This window comes from Tetrao urogallus (genome assembly GCF_951394365.1).
Source record: "Tetrao urogallus genome assembly, chromosome: 8".
In the NCBI taxonomy this organism is placed as follows: Eukaryota; Metazoa; Chordata; class Aves; order Galliformes; family Phasianidae; genus Tetrao; species Tetrao urogallus.
This window is the reverse complement of record NC_136821.1, coordinates 20,354,682-20,379,367: the sequence shown is the minus strand read 5'-3', so window position 1 is coordinate 20,379,367 and position 24,686 is coordinate 20,354,682. Positions and strand designations below refer to the sequence as shown.

The 24,686-nt window shown below is 46.9% G+C and overlaps 2 protein-coding genes across 2 annotated transcripts in view; both read left to right on the top strand.

The window, feature by feature from the left end:
- Positions 1 to 904: 904 nt before the first annotated feature.
- CHRNA1 (cholinergic receptor nicotinic alpha 1 subunit) lies at positions 905 to 7,367 on the top strand (the record flags this gene model as incomplete). Its single annotated transcript, XM_079538934.1, has 9 exons — positions 905 to 944; positions 1,598 to 1,743; positions 1,865 to 1,909; positions 2,170 to 2,279; positions 2,398 to 2,593; positions 3,204 to 3,441; positions 4,477 to 4,700; positions 5,577 to 5,816; positions 7,236 to 7,367. The coding sequence occupies 9 exons, from the start codon at positions 905 to 907 to the stop codon at positions 7,365 to 7,367; spliced, it is 1,371 nt and encodes a 456-aa protein (XP_079395060.1).
- A 5,862-nt stretch (positions 7,368 to 13,229) lies between these two features.
- WIPF1 (WAS/WASL interacting protein family member 1) overlaps positions 13,230 to 24,686 on the top strand; it is a gene marked incomplete at both ends in the record, with an annotated part of 44,212 nt that continues 32,755 nt past the window's right edge. The window contains one exon of the mRNA XM_079539295.1: positions 13,230 to 13,356. Within this exon, the coding sequence (XP_079395421.1) occupies positions 13,287 to 13,356 (70 nt within the window). The remainder of the gene's footprint in view (positions 13,357 to 24,686) is intronic.

Genomic DNA, 24,686 nt, shown 5'->3' with positions numbered 1-24,686 from the left:
GGTTTTTTGGCAGAGCTCCGTGCTGTATGTAACAGAACGAGACTCATTCACCCAACTGCCTTCTGCCCTTCTCCAGTCTATTTTACAGATGCCACCGAAGCCCTTTCTCTCTCTGGCTTCTCCTCTAGGTTTAAAGGCTGTACTCACACCTCGCATGGTCTTTGTTGTTTTCTCCTGTGTCTTTTCCATACCACCCTTTGACCAGAACTATGAGCAGCACTCAGGAGATCATGGATTTGTGCACCTGCTCTGCCATGGAAGACAGTCTCATTTCCCTACCCTTTGCCTTTGCACAGCTCAGTAAGTCCAGAGGCATCTATGGGAATGTTCTCCCTTTCACTGCAATTATTAAGGTTAGCTTGCAGCTCTCAAGACAGGGGCTCTACCCTGTGCCTCATAAGCACCCCAGGAGATTCTAGGTGATGGATATCTCTTGAATGTATTTATTCGCTGCTCCAGAATTCCACCCATGAAGCAGAGGTAACAGCATCCCAATGCCCGCACACAGCCGGTATGTGGTCAGGGTGCAGCAGGAGCAGCAGCCGATCTGTTTGCCCTGGGAAAAAGGAAATCCCAAACTGGGCAAGCTGCTCCAGTCACAGAGTGATGTGTAGCCTTGTTCCCAGCTAGGGATGTCTGCTGTGTGGGTTTTTTTTTTTAACCACAACTCACAGTGCCGCTCAGAAAAAAAATGGCTTTTGGTGACCATTAGGAGCCATCTGAGCGGTGCAACGCATTGTGCTGCCATTCCACAGCCGATGCGGCGGCCCTCAGCTGTCATGGCTGGAACAGGTGGTGTAAGGCAATCCCTGGGCAGTCGTGCTCCCCCTCCCTCCCCCGGGCCGACCTTAAAGGCGCTGTGTGCGCCCCGGCACGGCGGTGCTGAGAGGAGCGGGCTCAGGTGATGGAGCTCTGCCGTGTGCTGCTCCTGATCTTCTCCGCAGGTAAGCGGCGCATTTTGGCAACCCCCTTGGGCTGGGTCCTCCCCGCGGGTGTGGGACAAGGGCTTTGCATGGGTGTTAGTATGAAGGTGTGATCTGGGAGCAGCTACAATATTTCTAATTTCAGCCACCAGATACTTTGCAGTGAGGAGTTTTGTTTTCATGTTTGCCATCTTTATGCCATGTGCCGTTTACACTTGTTCAAAATTTATTTCAAGATGTGTGGGAGGCTCTGTCAAATGTGGCTTGACGTGCAAAATCTCATCAGCTGTGTGTTGACAAGGACACACGGTTGTTTTGCAGCTGGTTGTGTTGTACCAGGATGATTCTCTGTAAATCGTTCTTTAGAAGAATAATGACTTTGTTCTATGATGCTAGACCCTTTTCACTAAATCCCAGAAGTGAACTGAACTCCTGCCCAGCCATCAGAAGGCAGCAGGGTGAGGGGCTTTGGTTGGGCTAATGAAGCATAGCACAAAACCTGGCCTGGCCGCCCATGCTGCTCTCACAGCATGGGGAGGGAAGCATGAATGACAAGGGGGCTTTGCAGAGAGCAGGATCCGGCTGGCCGCAGGTCTGCCTATGTGCAGCATGTCCCTGCGACAGCCCCGTGGTGCATCCCACCCCTCCTACTGATGGCATTTTGTTGCACACAGCCGGGCCGGCCCTGTGCTATGAGCACGAGACGCGCCTGGTCGACGACCTGTTCCGGGACTACAACAAGGTGGTGCGCCCTGTGGAGAATCACCGCGATGTCGTCGTCGTCACTGTCGGGCTGCAGCTCATTCAGCTCATCAATGTGGTAGGCAGTGGGCAGGCAGAGCTGCTGCTTTGCATGCTATCGCCAAATATCATCGTTCTCCTCCTTTAATCCCAATGCTTGCTTCTTGTGTTTCCTTTCTCTTTGTTTTTTTCCTTTCAAGGATGAAGTAAATCAGATTGTAACAACCAACGTACGCCTGAAGCAGGTAACCCTAAATATTGCTACCCATTCTTCCCACTCAAATTAATAGGGACAGCCAGGTGTGAGCTACTTTTGGGGCACCCTGGACCAATTGGATTGAGTGTCTTAAACTGGTATTTAATTTAGTGTGAGAACAAAAATGAGCTGGAGGGCCAAATAGGATGTGTTGATACTTTTCTGCACAAAGCAAGGAGGCAAGTGTCCCTAGAAAGTGTCAAGTAGCACTGGAAGAAGTTCTCAGCAGCTGCAATCCTCCCTTTGCAGCAATGGACAGACATCAACCTGAAGTGGAACCCAGATGACTATGGTGGCGTGAAACAAATCCGCATCCCATCAGATGACATCTGGCGCCCAGATCTTGTCCTTTACAACAAGTAAGCAGCAGGGAGCAGAGCCAGTGGGACCAGAGCCTGGGCAGTGGCTGCTTTGCCTGCTCAGCCTGGCTGCCCTCAGGCCACCAGGCAGCTGCAACCATCCTTCTTCCTTCCGCAGTGCAGACGGTGATTTTGCCATTGTTAAATACACCAAGGTCCTTCTGGAACACACGGGAAAGATCACCTGGACACCTCCTGCTATCTTTAAAAGTTATTGTGAAATTATAGTCACATACTTCCCATTTGATCAGCAGAACTGTAGCATGAAGCTGGGAACGTGGACGTATGATGGTACAATGGTGGTTATCAACCCGGTAAGCAATAATTTGGTAACTGGAAAAAGCAGCAGAGACTTGGGTATGTTTTTAGGCACTTCTCTGGTTTAAAAGGGAATATAATCTTGGTTTGACTGAAGAACAAGATACTACCAGTATAATGTAAAAGCTCCATTTGTAAGTGTCGTACAAAATTGCCCAGTTTGACTTGTAAAATTCCACTTACACTTACTTCCCATGCTTCTTCTTCCCCAAACATTTTGCCTGCCTATCCTTTTTACAACCTTATGCCACTGTTTCTGGTGGTGCCCATTCTGCTTTTGTTTTCCTTGTTGTGTGGGGGTGATTTTTCTCTGCTCATGACTTTTCTTACTTTCTGCCTCTTAGGTATGTCTTCCATCTGTATTTAAGTGGTCTTTCCTGTTAGCAGAGTATCCCTAACTCCTTCTGTAAAATATTTAGTTGAACCTGGCTCAAAGGATGATGTAAGGAAAAATTACATAAGAATGGATGTTCAAGTCACAAAAACGCACAAAGCACGTCAGTGATTGGAAATTCTGTTCCTGAGAGACCACACCATGTGAGTTTGTTCAGAATGTCTAGTATGAATAATGCGTTGGTCTGTGGTGTTGTGTTTATTTGCTGTCAGGAGAGCGATCGCCCTGATCTGAGTAACTTCATGGAGAGTGGTGAGTGGGTGATGAAGGACTACCGTGGCTGGAAGCACTGGGTTTACTACGCCTGCTGCCCCGACACTCCCTACCTGGACATCACGTACCACTTCCTTATGCAGCGCCTGCCGCTCTACTTCATCGTCAACGTCATCATCCCCTGCCTGCTCTTCTCCTTTTTGACAGGGTTTGTTTTTTATCTACCCACAGATTCAGGTATGTGAGGTTAGTCATTCTACTGCCATAGAAATTGCTCTTCTAACAAGTTCTGGAGAAATTTGGAGTGCTTGCAGTCAGCAGCCAACTTGAAGGCCCGCATGTGCTAAACTGGTGCTTCAGCTCAAAACGACAGCTCTAAACATTCTGCAAATTAAACTGAAACTATTCACGTAGACAAATTGGGTGGATTTCCCATGGAAAACACTGGTTAACTATCCAGTTGACTAATGCAGAGCAAAGACTTGGCTAGCTGATGTTCTGATTTTGTCCCTCAGCCCAAAATGTTCGGATGTCAAACAGTACCTGAGCACACTGTGTTGGAGCAGAGACCTTGTGGTTAGTGCACACTTGTGAGCTCACTGACACAGAGTAATTCTGGCCTCTTCTGGCGTGCTTCATCTCTGCTGAGCAGCTCTGTTGCAGAAAGCTTGTGCTCCCTGCAACCATTTCTTATGCTTTATTCATTTTACATTGGCATCAGCTTTTCACCCTGCTTAATTGCATTGAACCTCTTCTGTGGAAGACCTCCGATTCACAGATTTTTGGTGGAGAACTTTACATGAAGTTGAAGCAGATAGGAAAAAAACTCTCTGCCTTCTGGTTCAGTTCTGATGCCCTACCTACTGAAAGCTGATCCCTGGCGCCAGATGCACATTTTGTCAGCTCACGTTGTGCTGAGGCAGCTAGCCCCAAGAGGCTATGGAGTCATTAACCAGGTGCATGCACCTCATCAATCAAATCCCACAGTCCACGGGGTGCTCCTGGCAAAGAAGCTTTTTGCACACACCACCTGTATGTCAGTCCAGTTGTACCTGGTGATTTCTACGCCAGTGCAGGTGTTGGTGGTATGTGAGGGGCTCAGGTCTGGCCAGATTCAGTACTGTTTTGGGAGCTAGTAAAATAGGAGCATTCTGGATTCATGAAAAGCACATGTGTGTGAATAGCCATCATCCACAAGCAAGCTTCTCAAACTTACTAAGCACTGAATAATATCTACATACCCAGTGATGTTGTCTTCTTTTTGCATTGCAGGTGAGAAAATGACCCTCAGCATCTCTGTCTTGCTGTCACTGACTGTGTTCCTGCTGGTCATCGTGGAGCTGATTCCTTCTACCTCCAGTGCAGTGCCTCTGATAGGCAAATACATGTTGTTTACCATGGTGTTTGTCATCGCTTCCATCATTATCACTGTCATCGTCATCAACACCCACCACCGCTCTCCCAGCACTCACACCATGCCACACTGGGTCAGGAAGGTGAGCTCCAAGGCTTTGTGTTTCTTCTTTTCCACAGAGCAGTGTGTGTTTTGTTGGCGGATTTTCTCCTCAAGGTCAGCAAGAATTAAGGAATCATAGAATTCTGTCATAGAATTTCTTAGGTTGGATGGGACTTTAAGGATCATTGAGCTCCAATCCCCTGACATGGGTAGGGTTGCCTCTCACCAAATCAGGCTGCCCAGGGCCTCATCCAACACAGGGAACACAGGGATCGGGACATCCAAGAGCCTGGCTGCTCCTTTATGTGACAAAACTGCCCACTGGATAGAGCCTTGCAGGGAATGGATGAGGCAATACAGGGGCAGCTGATGGTATAGGGAGAGGAAAGTAAGTCAGTTGGGCTCAAGTGATCTTATTGGTCTAATGATCTCTGTGACTCTAGGACACTTCTGCCTGCCAGGGGACAGGTCCTTCAGGTCATGCAAATTGCATAGTAATAGCAAAGTCAAGCAAAAGCAGCTAAGAGACACCCCTCAAACTGTGTTGCCTAAACCAGGCCCCTAGGGTGTGTGTCCCAAGCTGGATGGGCTCAGTCAGCTGGCAGCAGTGTGAACCTGACCAGTGGTGGTACAGCCCTGATTTGTATGTATAGAATACACGGATAGGCAAAGCTGCTTTTGGAGAGCACAAGGCAGGCCATGGGGTGACCCTGCCTGCCCCAGGACATGAGGCAGACAAAAGCACGGTGTAAATGTGGCACGTGGCATGACATACTCCAAAGTGGAATTTCTAGTGAGTCCAGGAGAGGAAGTTATCTGCGACTGGCGTAGCTCCCCTCTGTTTATTGCAGAGCTGCATCTGCACAGCAGCCCCTCCAAACAGGAGTATTCCTCTTCTGCCTCTCTTTTTTTCCAGATCTTTATTGACACAATCCCAAACATCATGTTTTTCTCTACAATGAAACGACCATCCAGGGATAAACTAGACAAGAAAATTTTTGCAGAAGATATTGATATTTCTGAAATTTCCGGGAAGCAAGGTCCTGTGCCTGTCAATTTCTACTCCCCACTTACCAAAAATCCAGATGTGAAAAACGCTATAGAGGGAATCAAATACATTGCGGAAACGATGAAGTCAGACCAAGAATCCAGTAATGTAAGGCATTCTTTGTGCATGATTCATTTCTTGCTCTCATACTGCTACATTTTTTTTTTTTAATTTATTTTTTTTCTTTTTCACAGTTACCCAGGCATCACAAAAACACTCCAAATCTTGTTTTGGCTTTAGCAGGGGACAGTCTCCTGCCTGTGGTGTGGTCATTAAGGAGTAACAGATAATTGTCACAGGTGGTAAATGAATCTCAGTTTGAAAACAAGGAGAAAGAAAAGTGGTTTTCTTAACAGGGCGTGTGAAGCCACAGAGATGGCACACGAGTAGCAAAGCAGTTTGTAAGCAGAACTGTAACCAGAATTGTAACCAGAACTGTAAGCAATTCCATAACACATTCCTCCTGTCCCCTGCTTGGGCATCTTCCCACAGGGATAAGTGGCCTTCCTTGCTTTTGAAAAGCCAGAAGGTAGCACAGCAGCAGAATTCAAACATAGTTTTATTTGAGAAACCCGAAGTGTGACTTGCAGATAATAATTCCAGTTTTGACAAGGATTTGTGTCAATCCATGTATGCTACAAGCAGTCCCTGCAAGTGAGACAACACATCATGAGTTGCTGTGATTACTGACTTTTTCCACATTACAAGTCAAAGGAAGGATAAATGCGTGCAGAGTCACATATGGCAGTTTTCCACAGGAAAGCCTAGCTCTGCCTCCTCTGAGCACGTTCAGTGCAATTAACCCCCTCTTTCATTTCAATTTTTGCAGCTCGCACAGCTTTTAAATGGATAACTCAGGATCAGTTCTTCACCTTTCTTATTGCTGTTTAGCAGCGGATGCCCAGTGGTGACAGGCTGCAGGTGGGGAGGGACCTCTGTGGGACAATAATCTGGCCTCTCCTTCACCCAGGCAGAATTTACACCACAGTGTTTGTTCCTGTGGCCACGTTCCAGCAGCGTGTAAACGGCTCCGGTTGGAGTCTCATGTTCCCGGTGGCTCCTCTGCAGATCAAGTGCTACCTTCAGCAGGGCTGGCATGGTTTCAGTGCCTCTGGGCTCTGCTTCCTTCTGCACATACAAGGAGGGTCTTCGGTTACTGGCAAGTGCTCCCATCGGAAGTGGAGCCAGCTGTTTGTGTCATCTAGACTTTACTGATATCACTTTCAGAGGATTTCAGAAGTCGCATTCCCAAAATAAACCAAAGGCCGTGGCTTCTGAAGGCTGTCACGGCATTGCCTTTGCTTACAAGTCACCTCAAAGCACTCCCGATTAGCAGTCTACTCTAGATGGATTCCAGCAGCTTCTTCCACTTGTGGTGCACCGAAGGCAAAAGTAGAGGGAGATTAGGGATGGGACGTGTTGGTCCTTAGAGCAGAGTTACAGGGTGGAAATGTGCTCTGGCCCAATCATATTCGTAACAAATACAGCTCTGCATAAATCTTACTGTCTCCTTTCTTTCTTCTTCAGGCGGCTGATGAGTGGAAGTTTGTTGCAATGGTGCTCGATCATCTTCTCCTCGTAATATTTATGCTAGTCTGCATTATTGGAACATTAGCTGTATTTGCTGGTCGCCTTATTGAATTAAATCAGCAAGGATGAACATCAAATGGAAACTATTCACTGCCTGGGCTGGGACTGGAAAGCATCTTAATTGCTAAAACCTGGCCAGCCATGGAAGTTCCCTTGGGACCGAGCAGAGATACTAAAATGTGCTTAGCACTTCAGAGCTTCTGCTTGGTGCTGTTTCACTGCCAAAATGACACGCTTGCTCTACTGCTAGGCTGAATGGCTGTCAGCCAGATTTGGGTCCATTTTACCATTTATTAGGAATGTTAACATGTTAATAAGACCGTCTGACTTTGTTATCCACAAATATGATTCTAGTGACATCAATAGCAGTAATATGTTCTATCTGAGCTGCAAATCTGTATTCAGCTTTAGAGCAGCTTTCAAGCTGGTTTCAATATCTGCTCTGTGGTTTTTGTACTGGCAGTGCCACAAATGCTTCTTGTAACACAGGCTGTAGCCAGCAGAAGTGTCTCAAGCTCCTTGGTAAAGCATCTGATTTCTGTGTACAAATCAGAAGTGATTGACTCTCATGTGTCAATCTGCAATCTCTTAACTTGCAGAACTCTTGGTCCAGCATAGAGGGAATGTTCCTTGTTGTGAAATGGATCCACTGCTGTTTCTTGCTATGCAGGCCCAAGGTAAAAGACACATTGAAGATTTTTCACCCTTCTTTATCATTGAGCTCTGCTCTGTGGCCACACAACTATCATGCACACTGAGAGCAAGCATACCTCGGTGTCCCTCTTCACACTGAGTGATGAGCCTTGCGAGCACAGTTTCGCCTTTGGGGGTGCTCAGTACGATAACTTAACCGCACCTCTGCTCCCTGAAAAGCACCTCCTGCCCTGCTGGAATGCATTAGGAGCAGCAGGCCGGCACGGCACAGTACTGCAACGACCGCTTCCGATGCAAGTGCGTATGACGAAAGGATCGGACCTCCCCCCATGTCCGCCGATTCAACCGAGCTTCCTTCAAACGTTGAGCAGCAGCTCACTCTAGTGACAAAAGCGGGTAGTTGCTTTCGCCCAAAAACTGATACTGCAATGGTGTTTTTTTTTTAAGTAAATAAGACTAAAAGTTTTTAGTCAACCCAAGGAACAAGCCTATGTCTGTTTCACTAGTACAGTGTGTAGTACACACTAATAGTACAAGTTCGAGTAGTTCTGCCTATTATTCTTAAAAACAGATAAGCACAAGTGAAGCAAATGATACAAACCACCCATCTTTCCAAGCTCGCTGTTCAAACCAGGACTACTCTGCTGTCAATTGCTGTGTGTTTAATAAAATAACATGTTTTATGTTTGTGCTCTACAAGAATGTGTCGTGTCTGCAGAGGTCAGGCATTTGAAACCCTCCGTGGGGGAAATCAGGCAGTTGAGTAACATTTCTGTTCGTGCATAGGGCAGCTTGGGAATGTTTTGCTGAGCTGCAGTCCTCACCAAAACACTTTGTGCAGGTCGGTCAACCACTTGTAGCATTCTGCTCACTTGTAGCACTCTGCTTGGCTATTTGGGTTTTGACTTTGGTAATCTTTGCCTCCCTGGATGATCATTAATGTAAACAATGGCTGGAGATGCGTGCTGAGGTAAACCCCTGCTGACAGATGGAGTGCTTGCTGCAGCTCTGCTTAATTTCAGTGAAGCTTCCAGCCCTTGGATGAAGCTATGGAGCTCACCAGCTTGTCAGGAGCTGAGCTGCAGTGTAGCAGTGCCTGTGATGCCGCTTATGTTGAGAGATGGTGATTGGTATTGAAGTGGCAGGACAATCCTTTTAGGGGAACCTGTGGTTGAATTTTGGAGTTAAAAACAAACAAGTAACAACATCTGTGGGTAAGTAGCTGCATTACCTCTGTTAGGTTTCCTTGAGGCACCCCTTTGGGTAGTGGTCTCAAAATTCCATCTGTGTGAGTGTGTGCTCACCACTCTAGCTCTGGCTCCCTCTATGCACAGCTAGCTGCCATGTTGTAGTCATTTCCTTTCCCTTCCTCAAAGAAACTTCAGAAATTACTTATGTAAAATTTTACATGTTACCTATGTGAAAATTTTTATTTGTGATCGTTTGTTCTGTCTTACAGGCACAGTAAACCTCCTGCCTTCCTATCACACAGTCTTGATGAACTGGGCATGTCTCAAAGGTGTGGCACTGAGGGGAAACAGCAAATACTTTCTCTTCCTGGGTAGCAGAATCTGTCCCCTGCCTCTCCGTGCAGCCAGTCCTCCAAACATCAACAGGGCACCCCAGGGGGAAGTTTACATGCACCTCTTTTTTTTTTTTTTTTTGCTTTGAATACTCAGATTGTGCAAACCACCTTTCATGTTTGTTCTATCTCACCTTCATGATAACATTTCTCTTAGGTATCACTGATAGCCTCTGTTATTAATATCCATCTACTGAAACACCCTTACCCACATGCAGTCTGTCTTGTTTGCTACTGTCCTTTTCAAGTGTCAGCATGCCTATGTATCTGTTGGAACAGTACATTTGGAGCTTGTAGATGGGCTGTCTCAGCCGCTGTCAAAGCTAATTTGCCATTTATGCTTAAGTACATGTTGCCTGACAACTTCTCATTTGCAGCACTGTAGCCTCTCCCTGCCCCTGTAGCACTGCGCTGTAGGCTCTTCCACTTGTGTCTCACCAGAGCTCCAGGCAGGGGGCCCTGGGCACCACCTGGGCAATCACATGTGTTGCTCTGCTGCCCCATGGCCCAAAAAGCAAATTTAAATTTCAGATCTGAGCTTCAACTAGCAATTCTACTGATATGTGGCTTCACTGATTGTGACATTTCTCTAGTAAGTGCAAGAAGTAATGCCATCCAAGCGCTGTGGCATTGCACTGAGCAGCCCCAGTTTAGCTGAAGGTTGGTGTTACCTTCTCCCTCTTTTAGCTGCCAGTTTCCTGCTGCTAGAAGTGGTTTTGTTCACTTTGATCTTGTGGATAGCACCCTATTTATAGCCTTAATAGAATGGCTCTCTGGAACATCTCCATCTTCTTAACTCCGATTCTCTTTGCAATTTTTTAACAGTTTGGCAATTAACTTTCCCCTTCGCATCCCTTTAGCTGACCTTCAACTACTCTCTACTGTATCATCTACAATTCGCCCTCCGAGCTGCAGTCATCCCAAATTTCTTTCCCCTTTTGTACTTGCACAGCTTGGGAGACTTGACTCTTCTGAGGGGGTTAGTTGAATTTTTAGAAGTCCATTACCTTGTACCAGTTCCAAGGGAGCAATTTCACCTCTGCATGAGTCCGTAATCAGAACGGGCTGCTGCTCTCTATCGGCACCAGGCAGATGAGCCAAATGTGGTGGCCTTGTTCTGTCTGTTCAGCCAGCTGCATCTTGGCTTCTTAAAGCATAACTGAGCTGTTAACAGAGCAAACAGAAAAATGACATTTCCCAAAATCTAAATGCTTGATCGTGAGCAGGCATCTGCCAGATCTGATCATTCCCCCCACACTTACACTTCAGGTTCTGCTACCTCTTTGCAGTCTGAGAGTTTTTAAGCAAAGGGATTATTTATTTTTTCAGGCCACCGTAAGAGAATGTAAGTACTTGTTTTCCTGCAGGCTGTGAGCTGCTGCCAGCCCCCTCGCTGCAGCCCTCTCCCCATGAGAGCAGTGTGAGTTTCACCAGCACGCTGACTCAGCAGTTCCTGTTTCCACAGCTGAAGCAAACCACAGGGGCAGGGGACAGCAGGGTGAGAGCATGAGGTAGGCCTGCAGAATGCAGAACATTGTGCTGCTGTTGGGTGAAGGACATATCCTACACCCCTGGAAAGTTTGCTTTCTTGTATGGTGGCGTATGAGATGTTGCCTTTGAAGTCATCGGTAGTTTGGCACATCAGAAATGTTTGTGAGAGCAGCCACTTTTAAAAGTTTGCTGTATGCGGTCTCAGTTACATACCTTGTGTTTTTATATGCTAACTAGGGCTGGATAAAGTCTAGCACTACATCCAGGCTCCTGGGCTGTCAATTCCTCCCCACTTAATTTTGTTCCCTCCCTGAAAAATGGTTGTTGTGTGTTTTGTCCTCATTGTGAAACTGGAGCAAAGTCTCCCAGGCTTCTCTCATGAATGAGGTTTAGATATAGGCTTGCAAGAGAGCTCTGGAGCACCTTCCCCTTTCTGGAAATCAAGTCTCAGCTACAGGCAATCACACTCTGCTTTGCAAAAGATTCTCTAAAACAATCACCCTTCAGTTCCTGCTGAAGGATAAAGGGCAGGCATGACTATGGAGAGCAACCAACCTGCATGGATTCATTCCTCAGCTCACTCAGGGCCCTGCTGAGTCCAGCTGGGCAGCAGGGGCTACCTGCAGTGCGTGTGATGGAGCTGAGCAAGGATGGGGGCAGGTTCATACGTTACAACAGTGCATGCCAGGCTGACCAGTGATCAAGACTGTAGAGGAGCTCCTTGGTTATGGCAGCAGTGTGATGACCAATCACTTGGTGGGCTCCACAAAAGGAGGGGATGCTGTCCTTCAAGGGCTGTTACTATGTCCCTCACTCCTGTGCAGATCTTCTCCACAGCTGGCAAACAAGCACATCTGGGTGAGCTCTTCTTTTATATCCATTACAAAGCTTGGAATAAACACATCAATGATATTTCTTTACTACCTAGCCAAAAGGAAGCTGCTTGCCTGTATGTGACTTCAGAACTGTTTTCAGCTAACCAATGACCCGAATGCAGGATGCAGCATTTAGGAACCCCATGTGGATTTGTGAGCCCCTTTGGAGAACTTTAGGTCTGTGTTTCCATAAAGGCAGTAAGCGTAGACTACCTGCAGCTTTCCCATTTGTGAGCTCCATAATTTTTGCTTGCAAACTAATCTAGGTCATGTACCTAGGGCAAAGAGGGTAGAGGAAAAAGATAAAACCACGGTACCTGTTTTTTTGTCTTGTAGTGCCCCAAGCATGCAACGACACAAAAACAAAGACATGACCTACATAAAAGGCTGGCAGTGTTTGAAGTCTTACACCAAATGCAAATCAGCAACGATTTGGTGAGCACATCTCACCTCAACACTGTCTTTGCACCTTGTAATCTCTTGGTCAAAAACAAAAAGCAGATCGTAAGAGGTTGGCTCAGCATGCAGATTGCTCAGGCTTTGACCTTGCTGGAACATATTGCAACAGAGAAATTAAGAACAAACTCCAGTTTTTCAGGACACCTGTCCATAATATCCTGTTTTAGACAGTGGTGTTATGCAGCTGCTGAACTGAACTGTGGTCATGCACGGGCTAAATAGAAACCATGAAATGCCTCCAAGATGTGAAAGGCATGCAGGATGAGTAATGGCTCCAGCAGGCACCCACAGCTACACAGCTACAGTCCTGCTGCCATGCAGAATACACCCCTATCCCTGAGCTGCTCCATCGCCTATGCTTCGCTCATTTTTTTCATTCAAGAGTACAGCACTGCACCCAAAGACATTAACAGAAGTTTTCTTTCTAGTTCAGTCACACTTAGAAGGAATAGGAAGCAGCCTCTATCACTTGCCTGGCAAATCCATTTCTGCGTGAGTTAATTGAGATAAGAAGCACAGATCCCTTTGAGGGCATCATGTGGAGAGAAGTAATTGACCTTCCCACACCTCTGCATACTGCAGGTCTTAATAGGGATGCAGCAAGTACCTCTATTCACTGTTTAATGACGCCTGCACTCCTCTGCCCGTCCCTGCCGTGCCGCGGCCGCTCCCCAGCCTCGCCGGTCGCCATCAGGGCGGCAGGGCACCGCGGGAGGCGACGGGGCAGCTCCCCACCCCGGGGAGCCCGCAGCGCCGGCTGCCCCGCAGCCCTTTCCCCGTCCCCGCGCACCCGGCTCCAGCCTGCCCGCCGCCCTCCCGCTCTCCGTCCGGGGCCGGGGCCATGTGCAGCGCACGGGGCTGCGGGGAGCGGCGCCCCAGAGCCGCGGCGCGGCGCTTCCTGCCGCTATAAATAGCGCCCGGCCCAACATGCCCCGGCCGCGCTGCGGCTGGAGTGCCGCCGGCAGCCGCCGCCTCGCCCGACGGAGCGCGGTAAGGGGTGCGGGGAGCGGACCGGGCAGGGGCTCCCCGGCGGCGGCGGCGGCCCCGCTCGGCGCCCCGGGGTAAACAAGGCGTGGCGAGCCGGGAGCCGAGGCTCGCTTCGTGCTTGCTCTCTCCCTCTCTCTTTTCTTCCAGACTGCTCTGTCTCGGGCTGGGACGCGCTCTGCCTTCTGAAGTTGTTCCTGCTCTTCCTCTGTGCGCCCGTCTGGCATCCCTCCCCGCTTTCCTCTGGCTTTCCTTCGCTCCCCGGGTTGGAGAATGGCGTGGGACGAGGCCTGGCCTCCGGGAGCACCCCGGTCCCTGCGGGCCGTAGCTCTGCCCGGCCCCGGGGGCGGCGGGTGGTCGGTCCGGCGGCGGGACGGCTGGGGGCGGCACCCGGCACGTGCCCCGAGCTGCGGCACCCTGCGGGGTGACATCGCGGCCGGCGGGTGCAGCGGGAGCTCGGAGCGGGGGCAGTGCCCGAGGGTCCCGCACACAGAGCGGGCCGGGGATCGCTGTGGAGGAGCCGGGCTTGCAGACCTCACGTAAGCAGTCCTAAAGTGTTAGCTTAGCCCTCCTCCAGGCTGTGTGGCCCCGCTACCCTGTGGTTCCTGCCTCTCAGGAAAACCCCTCCTGTAAGGCAGGGCTGTTCCTCCTCTGCGTGCACTCCTCGTTGCTACCACGTGCTCTTCCTGGGCCTCGGCACTGAAAAATGGCACAGAGCTCGCCTCTGGCGCTGAGTAGCATGTGCCTATCCAGAATCTGCAGCGAGGTAGCTTCAAATTGTTTCTTTATTTTTGTGGTGCGCTGTCAAAGAAAGGGTTGTTATTGGGGGCTGCTCTTGGCCTTCCTGGTCTCCAGAGGGTGGGCAGCACACCGGGTGTGAGGGAGGGGCAGAGTGTGCTGCCCTCTTCCACCTCCATCTTTCCCTGTCCACAGGCAAGGCTTGGATTTTGTGTGGCGATATCCTGCCCTCACCACCCACAGGCACCCAGCTGAGCAGCCCTGGCTTAAGGAACGGTGTGAGAGGCAGCTGTGCTGGTAGCATGGCTGAGGGGAAAGCTGCCTGATCTCACGCACTGGGCAAAACGGTGCGTGGTGCTGCTGCTGCTTCTGGAAGAGCTCAGAGGACCTTCTGCTGCGTGCTCCTCTCTGCCAGAGCAGGGCCTGGAGCGCGTAAGGAGGAAATGCAACTGCTGCAGAGCACTTCTGCCCGCTGTGCTGCTGGAGCACGTGAGGGGAGGGAGGGACAGGGCGGTCCAGGAAGAGTGCAAGAAGGCAGGGAGCGGAGAGAACATGCTTACATGCACATCATTTAAGGGCTGTTTAACAAGAGTGACGGCAACAAGCCTAAGACTGGGAGGTTGTATTTCTGAGTCTTTGTTACTGCTCCTCCTACTGCTTTTAGCTCCTCTGGCCCTATGTGTGTCCTGGACTCCTCAGTACCCTCTGACTCCAGCAGGACATTGCCCTTAGCCCATCTGTGTGCATGGGATTGCCCTGCAGCCCCTCACGTGGAGACTAACGTTCCTGCAGCTGCTTCCTTAAGAATGGTGAGGGATGTGCTGTCCCTAGCTGGTCTCTGGATGCAACTGAGTGTACTTACACAGCTCATGGTGGAGCTGAGGGGACTGCTATCTCTGTTCTCCCTTATCTCCTTCTGCTGCTCACCTGCCCTTGTTCTGTGCCACAGTTATCTGTGGGTGTGCTGACAGGTTCAGCAGTCCAGGGTAATGCTGCCCAGAAAGGAGATGGGAGGAGGAGTGGCTCTCCCAGCCTGGGCTGCCTCTTGCTCTGACAGCACTCCTGTCTCTCTGGCTGACACTGCTGCTTTCTAGCTCTACTGAAATTGTGCTTCTTACAGCATTGCATTGCTCTCTTGATGGCAACAGGCAGCAAGATGTTGTCTGTGGGGTTGTGTGCTACAACACTGCTGTAGCTGTTGTTTCTATTTTCTTATATTTTTGAGAAACACGGAGTCATTACAACACTGCATCGGGATATTAATGCTTTTTCTTATGCAGCAGAGGCAGAAATGGAAATGTTCCTTTAGAGGAGTGAAAGGAACAGTTTCCTAACTATAGTCTTCGCACCAGATGCCTTCCAGCCTTCTCAGTGAAGGTTGCTGAGTGGCAATGCTGATAGCTTTGTGAAGGAGCTGCTTTTCAATATTGCTCTCCATTACTGACAGTGCAATTAGTTTTAACAGCCATTTGCTTTCTGCTTCACTTGTGTAAACACCAGGCTTTTCTTGGCGGAGGAAAAGAGAACATGTTGGTGTTGTCTGATAAATGTGACGTGAGGACAGAACTTCATAGGTTTCCTTTCACAGCAGTATGTTGTTCTTGTGATGTATGTGTGTATATAAGTGTGTGTGTGTGTGTGTGTGTGTGTATATATATATATATATATACACAGTGGTAAAATGTCTCTGCACAGCCATTAGAAATGTTCTAAGCTCTTACTATGCTAAATCTTATCTAGATAATTGACATGCTTAGGAACCATGAGAAGTAAGGAAGCAGTGGCAAGGGTAGGGGAATTTCTTTACGGTTTGTGCTCTTGCCAACATGAATGTCTTAATTGTGGCAAGTTCACAACAGTATGAAACCTTGTGAAAGTTCAAATCTAGTGAAATGCTTCTGTGTTCTTTCTACAGACTTCTCTTATTCTTGGTTCTAATGCAAATGCTTTTTCTTCATGTGGTGCACTCTGACACTTGGCCAATAGCATCCACTGCCATGAAGGATAGGCAGGTCTCCTGGTTTAAAACTCGTGGCTCCAGCTGTGTTTGAGCTGGATAGGGTGGAGGCAGTGTTCCTTATGTGGGGAGAAAGGTGGGAATGTTGGAGTAGCCACAAATCTTCAGGAGAGCTGTTTGCTTTGGGTGCTGCTGACTGTGTAACTACCTGCATTCTCGTTAGCTGCTGGCCTCACAGGTGTACATAGAAATCCATCTGTTGCTGAGTAATGACTGTGGAACTGTTGGTCAGCAAATACCCCCAAAAAAGGATGGTTTAAAAACAAAATTTAATTAAAAAAAAAAAAATTATCAGGATTGCTTTAAAATATTTTGGATGCTGTCAGTGATCAGTGTGGTGGTGGTATGCTTTTGTGTAGTATCAGCTCCATGTGTAGTTATACGTAGAAAATGGATAAAGTTGGTGTTCTATTGTGATTCCTTGCAAGTAGTATGCAGGTGCTGCTGTGTTGTGGGTGAAGTCTGAATGGGAAAACGATGACATTTTTCGTGTGGGATTAACCCTGGAGATGAGGGCTCTGACATGCTGTTGCTGCTCAGCTGTGCAGGCCTCATAGAGCAGCTGTGCTTTGGTTCCCTCCAGTGCAGGTCACTGCAGTACAGTGCCTGTAGGCTCAGACATGGGCAGCGAGGGTGCAGTTTCATCGAAATTTGAGATCAAAGGCATTCAGAATAGAAAGCTTCCTTGTTCCTGAAAGGAGATGGACAGGAAGCACAAGTAGCACTTCGAGAATCCGTTTTGTAACTCTAAACTCTGGTGTAACTCCTTTAGGAATCATCTACATTTGGATCCTATCACACGTAAGTACGCTTTGGAGTTTAAATGTTTCTCTTTGTACCTTAAATTACTGCTGCTGCAGAAGCAAAGCTCCCAATGTTTAAGCTGCTTCTGTGGCACCCATGGTCTTTGTTCCCTCCTAGGGCTGAGCCTGGGTGAGCAGCACTCTTGGCTTCCACGCATGTGTTCCCAGAGGGAACTTCTCTGAACTATTAGCATCTCTTCTGCTACAGAAACTCAAGGGAGCTCTTTAATGGGAAGAAATATAGAGGCTAAGATAAACGTTCATAGCAGTTTCAGCAAGCCCCAAATAGCTTGTGCATGTTTCCCTTGTGATAAAGTCAGGAAGTGGGGTGATTCCCTCTTCCTACTCCTTCTTAATGTTTTTGGTGAATGCTGTGCTTGAATACTGAGATCTGTTGCTGTGAGGAATAGGCAGAGTGGAGCAGACTATTATCCCCCAGAGTATATGGGCTAAGTGGTTTCAGAACATCTGAAAATGGCCTTAAAGTGTGAATAAAGGCTTCTAAGAGCAGTGAGCAGAGAAGCACAGTGAAGGAAAATGGCTTTGCTTGAAGTCTCATAGCAGCAAGTCAGTAATAGTGCTGGGAAAGGATCAGAAATCTCCTGACTAGTGGGCTGGTGCCATTGCAGCTAAAAGATGTCGTATTTGAACAGAAAAGCTTCTTACCCTGTGCAGCTGCTTTCAGATTACTCAAGAGAATAGCAACCCCCAAAACATGTATGTGTGTATATGTACGTATGTATGTGTGTATATATTCAATCTGTCACTTAGAGGGATTCTTATACTAACAGTTAATTACATTTTCTCAGGCAACACTGAGAACATGAGATCTGGAAAAGAATTTGTGAAATAAAGACAAGAGCTGCAAAGGAAATTTTTAGAAAGTGATGTTATCCCCAGTTTGCTGCATAACAATTAATCTCTTATTTTTAAGAGAGAATGAGAGCAGAGAAAGCTGTGTGCCGAATTCAAGTTTGGATCTCTCGTCATTTAAAAAAATAAATCACTTGAAGAAAGATTGTTGGTTTTGTTTTCCTAACGTGGAAGCTGAGGAAGCAGATCGGCATTTTAGAGAGTATGATAGAAGGCATTAAGCAGTGAGTTAACGGCATCTGTGTTCCAAATCCAAATGCTACGAACAAGGCGCCATTCAGATCTTCAGTTATAAGATTTATGCTGAATTCATTATGCTGGGTTTGAATTCTGTTGGGAGAAGAGAAAGAGAATCATAGATCTGTTAAAAGTCCCTTTTCCCATTTTGCTGGCTTGTTTTTGAAGAGATGAAGCAGGGTTCTCCTTTTCCATCTCCCTGTATTTGTCTAGCACTTACGCAGGTCGTCTGCTAATTATTAGCAGCTGTGAGGCTACTGAGTTACATAAGTATAGCTAGCAGTCAGCAGAGCCTTGCATCATTCTGTGGATCTGTTCACTGCAACAACAGATAGGTTTTGTAACTTGCTTGACACGGGCATCAAACTATTGAAGAGAGCATCAGCAGGCACGGGAGGTCGGGAAATCCTTTAAGTCGTAGAAATGGGGTACAGTAATGTGCTGTTGTGTTGTCACAGCAGCGTGCTGTGCAGCTGGCACGTGTGTTGTTGGCAGGCTGTGAGGAGGGCTGTGTTGGGCTGATTCCCCGACAGCTGAGCTGCCAGCTGCACAGAGTGGGATTGTCTGGGCCAGGAGACGGGCAGTAGGAGCAGAGCAGGTGTAGGGGTTTGGGGCATGTTGCAGGTTAGCCATGCTCTCTGACATGGCTGCATACAGCAAGCTGTCCTCAGTGTTAGAGAAGGCTTCTTTGCGTTGGGAGTATGCACAGCTGGCAATTTGAGGTCTCTTGGCCATTGAACTGTCTCTGTGAAGGAGAGTGTGTTGGTGTGGGCAGCCCGAGGCTGGCAGAGCTGGGTTCTGCCTCTGGGTTTGTAATACTGTCAGCACAACATGGGATTTAGTTAGCAGCATGAGTTCCTTCCCACAGAACCTTCAGGGAATACAGAAGACTTAATCCACTGCAGTTCTGGGTATTAAGTCACAGACTGCATAATGAGCTCTCTGATCCAGGCTTTGATTTTTGTCTTCAGATTGCTCTTGTCTTGTTCTCTGCATTGCTGTTTGAAAGACCTCTGTAGGCAAGAAACTGTAAAATCAATATTGTGATTTTGCAGTGATATCAAATCTGCAAAACACGCAATCTTTACTGTACTTGTTCTGTGGAATTAAAATGGTAAAATGAGTTCCAGGAAGTAGGGTATCCCTTCGGACTCTGGTCTCTGTTAGTGGCTCGGATCTGTTCCCTGGAATGAGAAAGCAAGAGAGGAGTTTGCCTGAACTTCCATTCTCTTTATTTATTTATTTATTCATTTAAGCATCAATGTGAACAGTGAAGTCTGAGATTCACTACCTTCAATCAGTGGTTTCTCCCCACCTCTGGGGAGTACAGTGGATAGGGCCTCATGAGCTCACGGTCTGGCAGCCTCTGAGTTTCATCGGGTGATCGGCGTAGCCCTCAGGTCCCCAGCAGCCTGAGGCAGCACTGCAGGGTCCCAGGACACTGGTGCTAACTGGGATTGTCCTTATATAAGCAGCTTGTGCAGAATGGTGCCTGACTTGTAACTAGCATTAGCTAGGTCCCTTTTTTTATCACTATAGGTGATTAAAGGGAAGGATGTCCTTGGAGGAAGGGGAGGAATTGGTTACTCTCTCCCCCTGCCTCCTACTTAGGAAGTGGCTGTTAGAAAACAGCTAGTATTCTTCACTTACTGTGTGGAAACCCTTTTGCATCAGCAGTACTAAGCTCTGCAGACCTCCGTTTCTCCATCTCATCGATCCTCCCACAGCAGTCACTTTAGTCAGTGCTCTCCTCAGGTTATGATTTGCCTAGCACATGAATAGCCTTAGTTGTGGCATTTCCTAAAGCTCATCCTCTCCTAGCCTTCAGTTTGCATGGCTTTCTGTTAGCCTCATCTCCTGGGCCCTTAGCAGACTCTCTCTAACTTCTGCCTCATCCCAGCTTTGGCCTTCTGCAGTGGAGTGTCTCCTGTTCTGTTCTGGGATGTCCTACATCTCCAGCAGTCCATACAGGAGCAAGCAAGTTCTTGCGCAGTCTCCCACGGAAGATCAAGCATGCTGGATACAAGCTGAACTTCATCTCAGCTCCTACCAAGTCTGTTCACATCGTAACTGTTACAGACTGGGGCAGATTACTTTTACAAAGCACTTTACTGCTATCTGAGAGCCTTCTCTGGACAAAGCAAGAGGCCCAGGGTATTTCCAAATGTTTGTTTTGTATTTCCATGCAGGGAAAGACAGAGAATTTTCTTCCTTACTTTCACATTTCAAGTTACTTGAAGGAGTTTTAAAAGGAAGTATCGAATGTAAACTATAAAGGGTGTTCTGTGTATGTTGCAAGTAAACAAAGCCCTTGGTCATGCACATAGTGAGTTTGCATGACTTGATGTATTGACCTTTTTCTCTGCATCTCCATTCACTTACATGCTCCTTGGTGGTTTTTTTTATAGTTGTACATATTGCCTTAGATTCAGGACTTCTGAGATAGGGATGCATTTTTTTTAATGCTCTCTAAAATGCATTTTCTATTCTAGTAGGATGAAATAAAATTTAGTTGATAGCAAAATCCTGGGGTATACTGCATGCTTACATGCAGTAATGCAGAAGTAATGCCTTCTTAAGAGAATCCAGAGGAATACTTATTTCCTCATCCTTTGGTTTTGCTTTTCATAGCAGATCTTTACAGGCTTGATATCTCCAAGACTTACTGTGGCTTACTCTTTTCCATTCGTGCATATGTTCATGCATGTTGATTGGAGTTGGAGGAAGACATTAGCTGCTATAGGGAACTAGAAAATAGGATATTCTGTAACTGACAAACTGGACAGGTTCCTCCTTTATTCTTCTAAAATATGCCAGTTGTTTAGTAGAACACCCCTAATAATGCAAGTGAATTGCAGGGTGAAAGGCAGTTGGATGTCATCATGCACAGTACTTAAGTGAGAACACTAAGGGACATTGTGCTTCCAGGGGAAAGAACTGTCATCTTCTGCTTTTTGTTACTTCAAAAGTTTGCCAGGAAAGTTTCCTCTTAGGAGCAATAACAGAGTTTACAATTGCTTACAATAAAAGTGGTATAACACTGCTCTTTGCTTAGGCTTGGAGCTTTTATTCCTCTTGCAAGCCTGTTTGCGCACTGTCTGTTTGCTAATCAGTGAGACTGATTAGGCATTAAAGAACTCGTGGTTGTGATGCTGTATACTATGGTGTTTTAACAGCTCCCAAGGCCTTCACTGTCAGCTATGCACAGAAGCAGATAAAAACACAATGGAAAAACCCTGCAAGAAGGGAAAGTAAAAAGAACACAGTGTATTTTTACCTTCTTCCTTTTATCTAGAGATAAGGAAGTGTCCCACTGCCATTTCACAGCTAAGCTTGACTCTGTGCCTTAGGAAGTGAGGAGAGACCAAAAAACCCCACCAGTGAACTTGTGAAACAGCAGGCAGTGGCACTCCTTGGTCCCATTGTGCCCTTGGTATGATGTGAGGTCACTGCAGGATGGACAGGAGCACTGTGGTGGGACTGCCCTTGGCAGCATCAGGGCACCTCTTCCCCGGGCTCCCCAGGCTGTTGTCCCTGAGGTGTGTGTGTGTATGCATTGCTCCCTCTGGCTGGGGTGGCTGCTTAGTTTTGGAAATCAGGATAACTTTGTTCCTGCTGCAAAGCTCCCACAACCTCAACATCTTTCTTCCAAGGGATTGGGCTATCACTGTGGTGTGCGACTGTTTGGAGGGGGGTTGAAACTACAGTCTACAGGCGTGTTTGATGCAGCACACCTCAGCTCTATCCAGTAAAGTTTTCACCATTTATAATCTCACTTCTCTGTATTTAGTTCTGGCATATTCAGGTCCTGATTCCTTTGTTTCTCAACAGAGCATGTGATCCTGGTAGCACTGGAGTTTTCTGTAATGCACACCAGTGCAGGATCTACAACCCTGTCACTAGGGAATCCTGCTTGATGTAAAATTAGGGACCATTTTTTTAACTATTCTTAAAAATATAATTATGGAAGTAGTTAGTTTGAGTGTTCAAAGGTCGCCAAAACCAGCATTCCCAAGAGCACCGTGGTGCACTAGCTTTCTCATTAAAAGTTAGGAGAACTGTCCCAATTAGCAGCAAAAGGCCTGAAGTTAAATATGTCACGAAGTTTACCTAGCTCCAAAGTGCTAACAGTGGAACCTGAAGCAGGAGCAAACAGCCTGTGTAACAGCTGCCATAGCCAAGCCCCTGCTGGCAGCGCAGGAGGTGGCTACAGCAGCACCTTCGGGCTCACATAGTGAGCTGTGGTGCACAGCATCACCTCCCTGTGCTGCCTGATGTTCCTGCTCTGTGACAGGCTGGCTCTGCTGGGACTTGGCCCACAGGCATGTGACTCTACCAAAATGACTAGAAGTGATTAAAAGTGCAGTTATAGCCTTCTATATAGCCTTCTGTGGGATTTCTGCTGTTCCAAGCCAGAGCACTAAACTGCTGCCCCTACTTTTACTCTCAGCTAGTGAAACTGGGAGCTTATCCTGACCTCTATGGTCATGGATTCAGAAACCCAGCTTATCTTAACATGACAAGCTGTGAGGAGAGCTGGCATCCTTAACCTGCTGAGGGGCTGCTTTGTGTCTGGTCAGTGCAGCCTCGTGGCAGCAGCTGAGCCGTAGCAGTATAGGGAGACTAGTTGCTAGATCAGCAATTTATCTGTAAGCTCAATGAGTTGGAAATAAACATCACTGTTTTCTATCAGTTTCTGTGTAGTGTAATTGCAATAAGTTGGTAATCCTAAGTCTACAGTGGTTCCTGCTCAAAATGATGTTGAGGAGCAACTTCAGACTGGAAGGCACTGTGGAGCAGCCAGGTGATGGATGTGGGTTGATGATGCACCCTGATGGCTCTGAAATCACCGTGAGCTCTCTGGATGCAGCCCATGCAACTGCCAGGGGGCTGCAATTGCATGTATGTGAGGGGCAGCGGCAGCGCTGGCTTTCCTGAGCAAGCAGGGAGCTTCAGACTCAAGGCTTGTCTTCATGTGCCTCTCATGGAGTCTGAAATTCCGTTAGCTTGGCTAGTGTTCTCCTCATTCATAGTGATCAACTCCACTAATTCCTAGGGATAGCAAAGATAGTTAACTGAGATTATGGCAGTGCGTATGTGTATTCATAAATTGAGCCTCCCTTTCTCCTGTTTATTCTTGGGAGAATATTCTTTTTTGGTACGTGTTAATGAAAGAAAAATCCACGATCCCATCTTGTATGTGATGTGATCTTGTTCTCCTTACTTGGGCGCACCTCTGCTCAGTGTGGAGCTGCTGGCACTTGGACATGTGCGAAGAGTAACAAGTCTCATCCACTACACAGCAGAGGAGCTGGTACTGGTTTATAATCACCAGCAAGTATGTACAGACTCTGATCTGTGTCTATATTTGGCATCTAGAGGCTCCTGATGTGGAAAATACCGCCCATGGGAAAAATGTAAAAAATGGACTAAAGTTCCTGCTCATGAGGACTTATTTAAAAAACAAACAACAAAACAAAGAAACGGGCATGAGCTTTGGGTAGGATGCTGCTGCTGTAACATTGTGTGCAGATCTTTATGCCAGTGAAATAATGCCAGTAAGTACTCCTGTATTAGCCTGCTATTTGTCAGCTCTCTTTCTATTTTGTAGATAATCACAAATTTTCAGTGCTTCTATTATGAGCATCCAGAATGTAGAGGAGGAAATAAATTATATGAAAGTAGTAGACCTCTTTCAAAAATGAAACTAGTTGCTTGGATTTCATAATTGCATGTGTTGAACAGATGATGGAGAAAAAAGGGTTTTGATTTACAATCAAAAATAATAGGCAAAATCCCCCTAAAAAATCAAATGATAAGAACACAGAATTTGATAGCAGTTTTTTGCAAAATAATGGTTTAATTGTCATGCATCTTAATAGTCTTCAATTTATATGTTAAGCTCCAATTCATGCAGGCACTTTTAGCTACAGACATTTAGATAGAGACATCCCACTTGAAGAGAAAATGTAACTTGGTACAGAGGTAGCACTTTCAGACTGTAGGCCATGTCAGCTGGAAACCTGGTCTCATAAAAAAATGCTGTTTCTGTAGCTTTAAAACGTATGGCCATTGTAGTAGATCACTATTTCTTGGGTGCAGATTTATTTTGCTCTGTTCCCCTGTGTGTGTGTGTGTGTGTGTGTGTGTGTGTGTGTGTGTGTGTGTGAGTGTACATGCACAAATGCTGATGGGAAGTTGAGTATAAAGTATTACTCAATTTAACTGTGTTAACTGCTTTTAAAACAGTATTTTCTACTGAAATAACCAAGTATATAAAAACTCTTCATCATATGGTTCATACCTGAAGCTTCATAAACTTTAAAATTCATGTTAATAGCTAAAGACAAATTGCTCAATAATAAATATCCGATATTATCACCATCATAACAGTGCTTATATATTGAGAGAGATAATTAGGCAGTAGGCATGCCTCTGATGAGATGTAATACATTGTTCTGGAAAAATGGCTAGGCGGCTTTTACTGGGTAAGAATTGTTGAAAATACTCTTTGGAAAGACAGCAAATGTTTTCTGTTTGTGCGTCTGTTGTGTAATCTCATTCTTTGATCGAGTCCAGGGGAAACCATGTCTCAAGGTTATTGTGTAAAAAGGCCACAAACTGAGAAACAAGGTATTATGTGAAATCGAGTATTATAAGCAGCCAGCAGTAAGG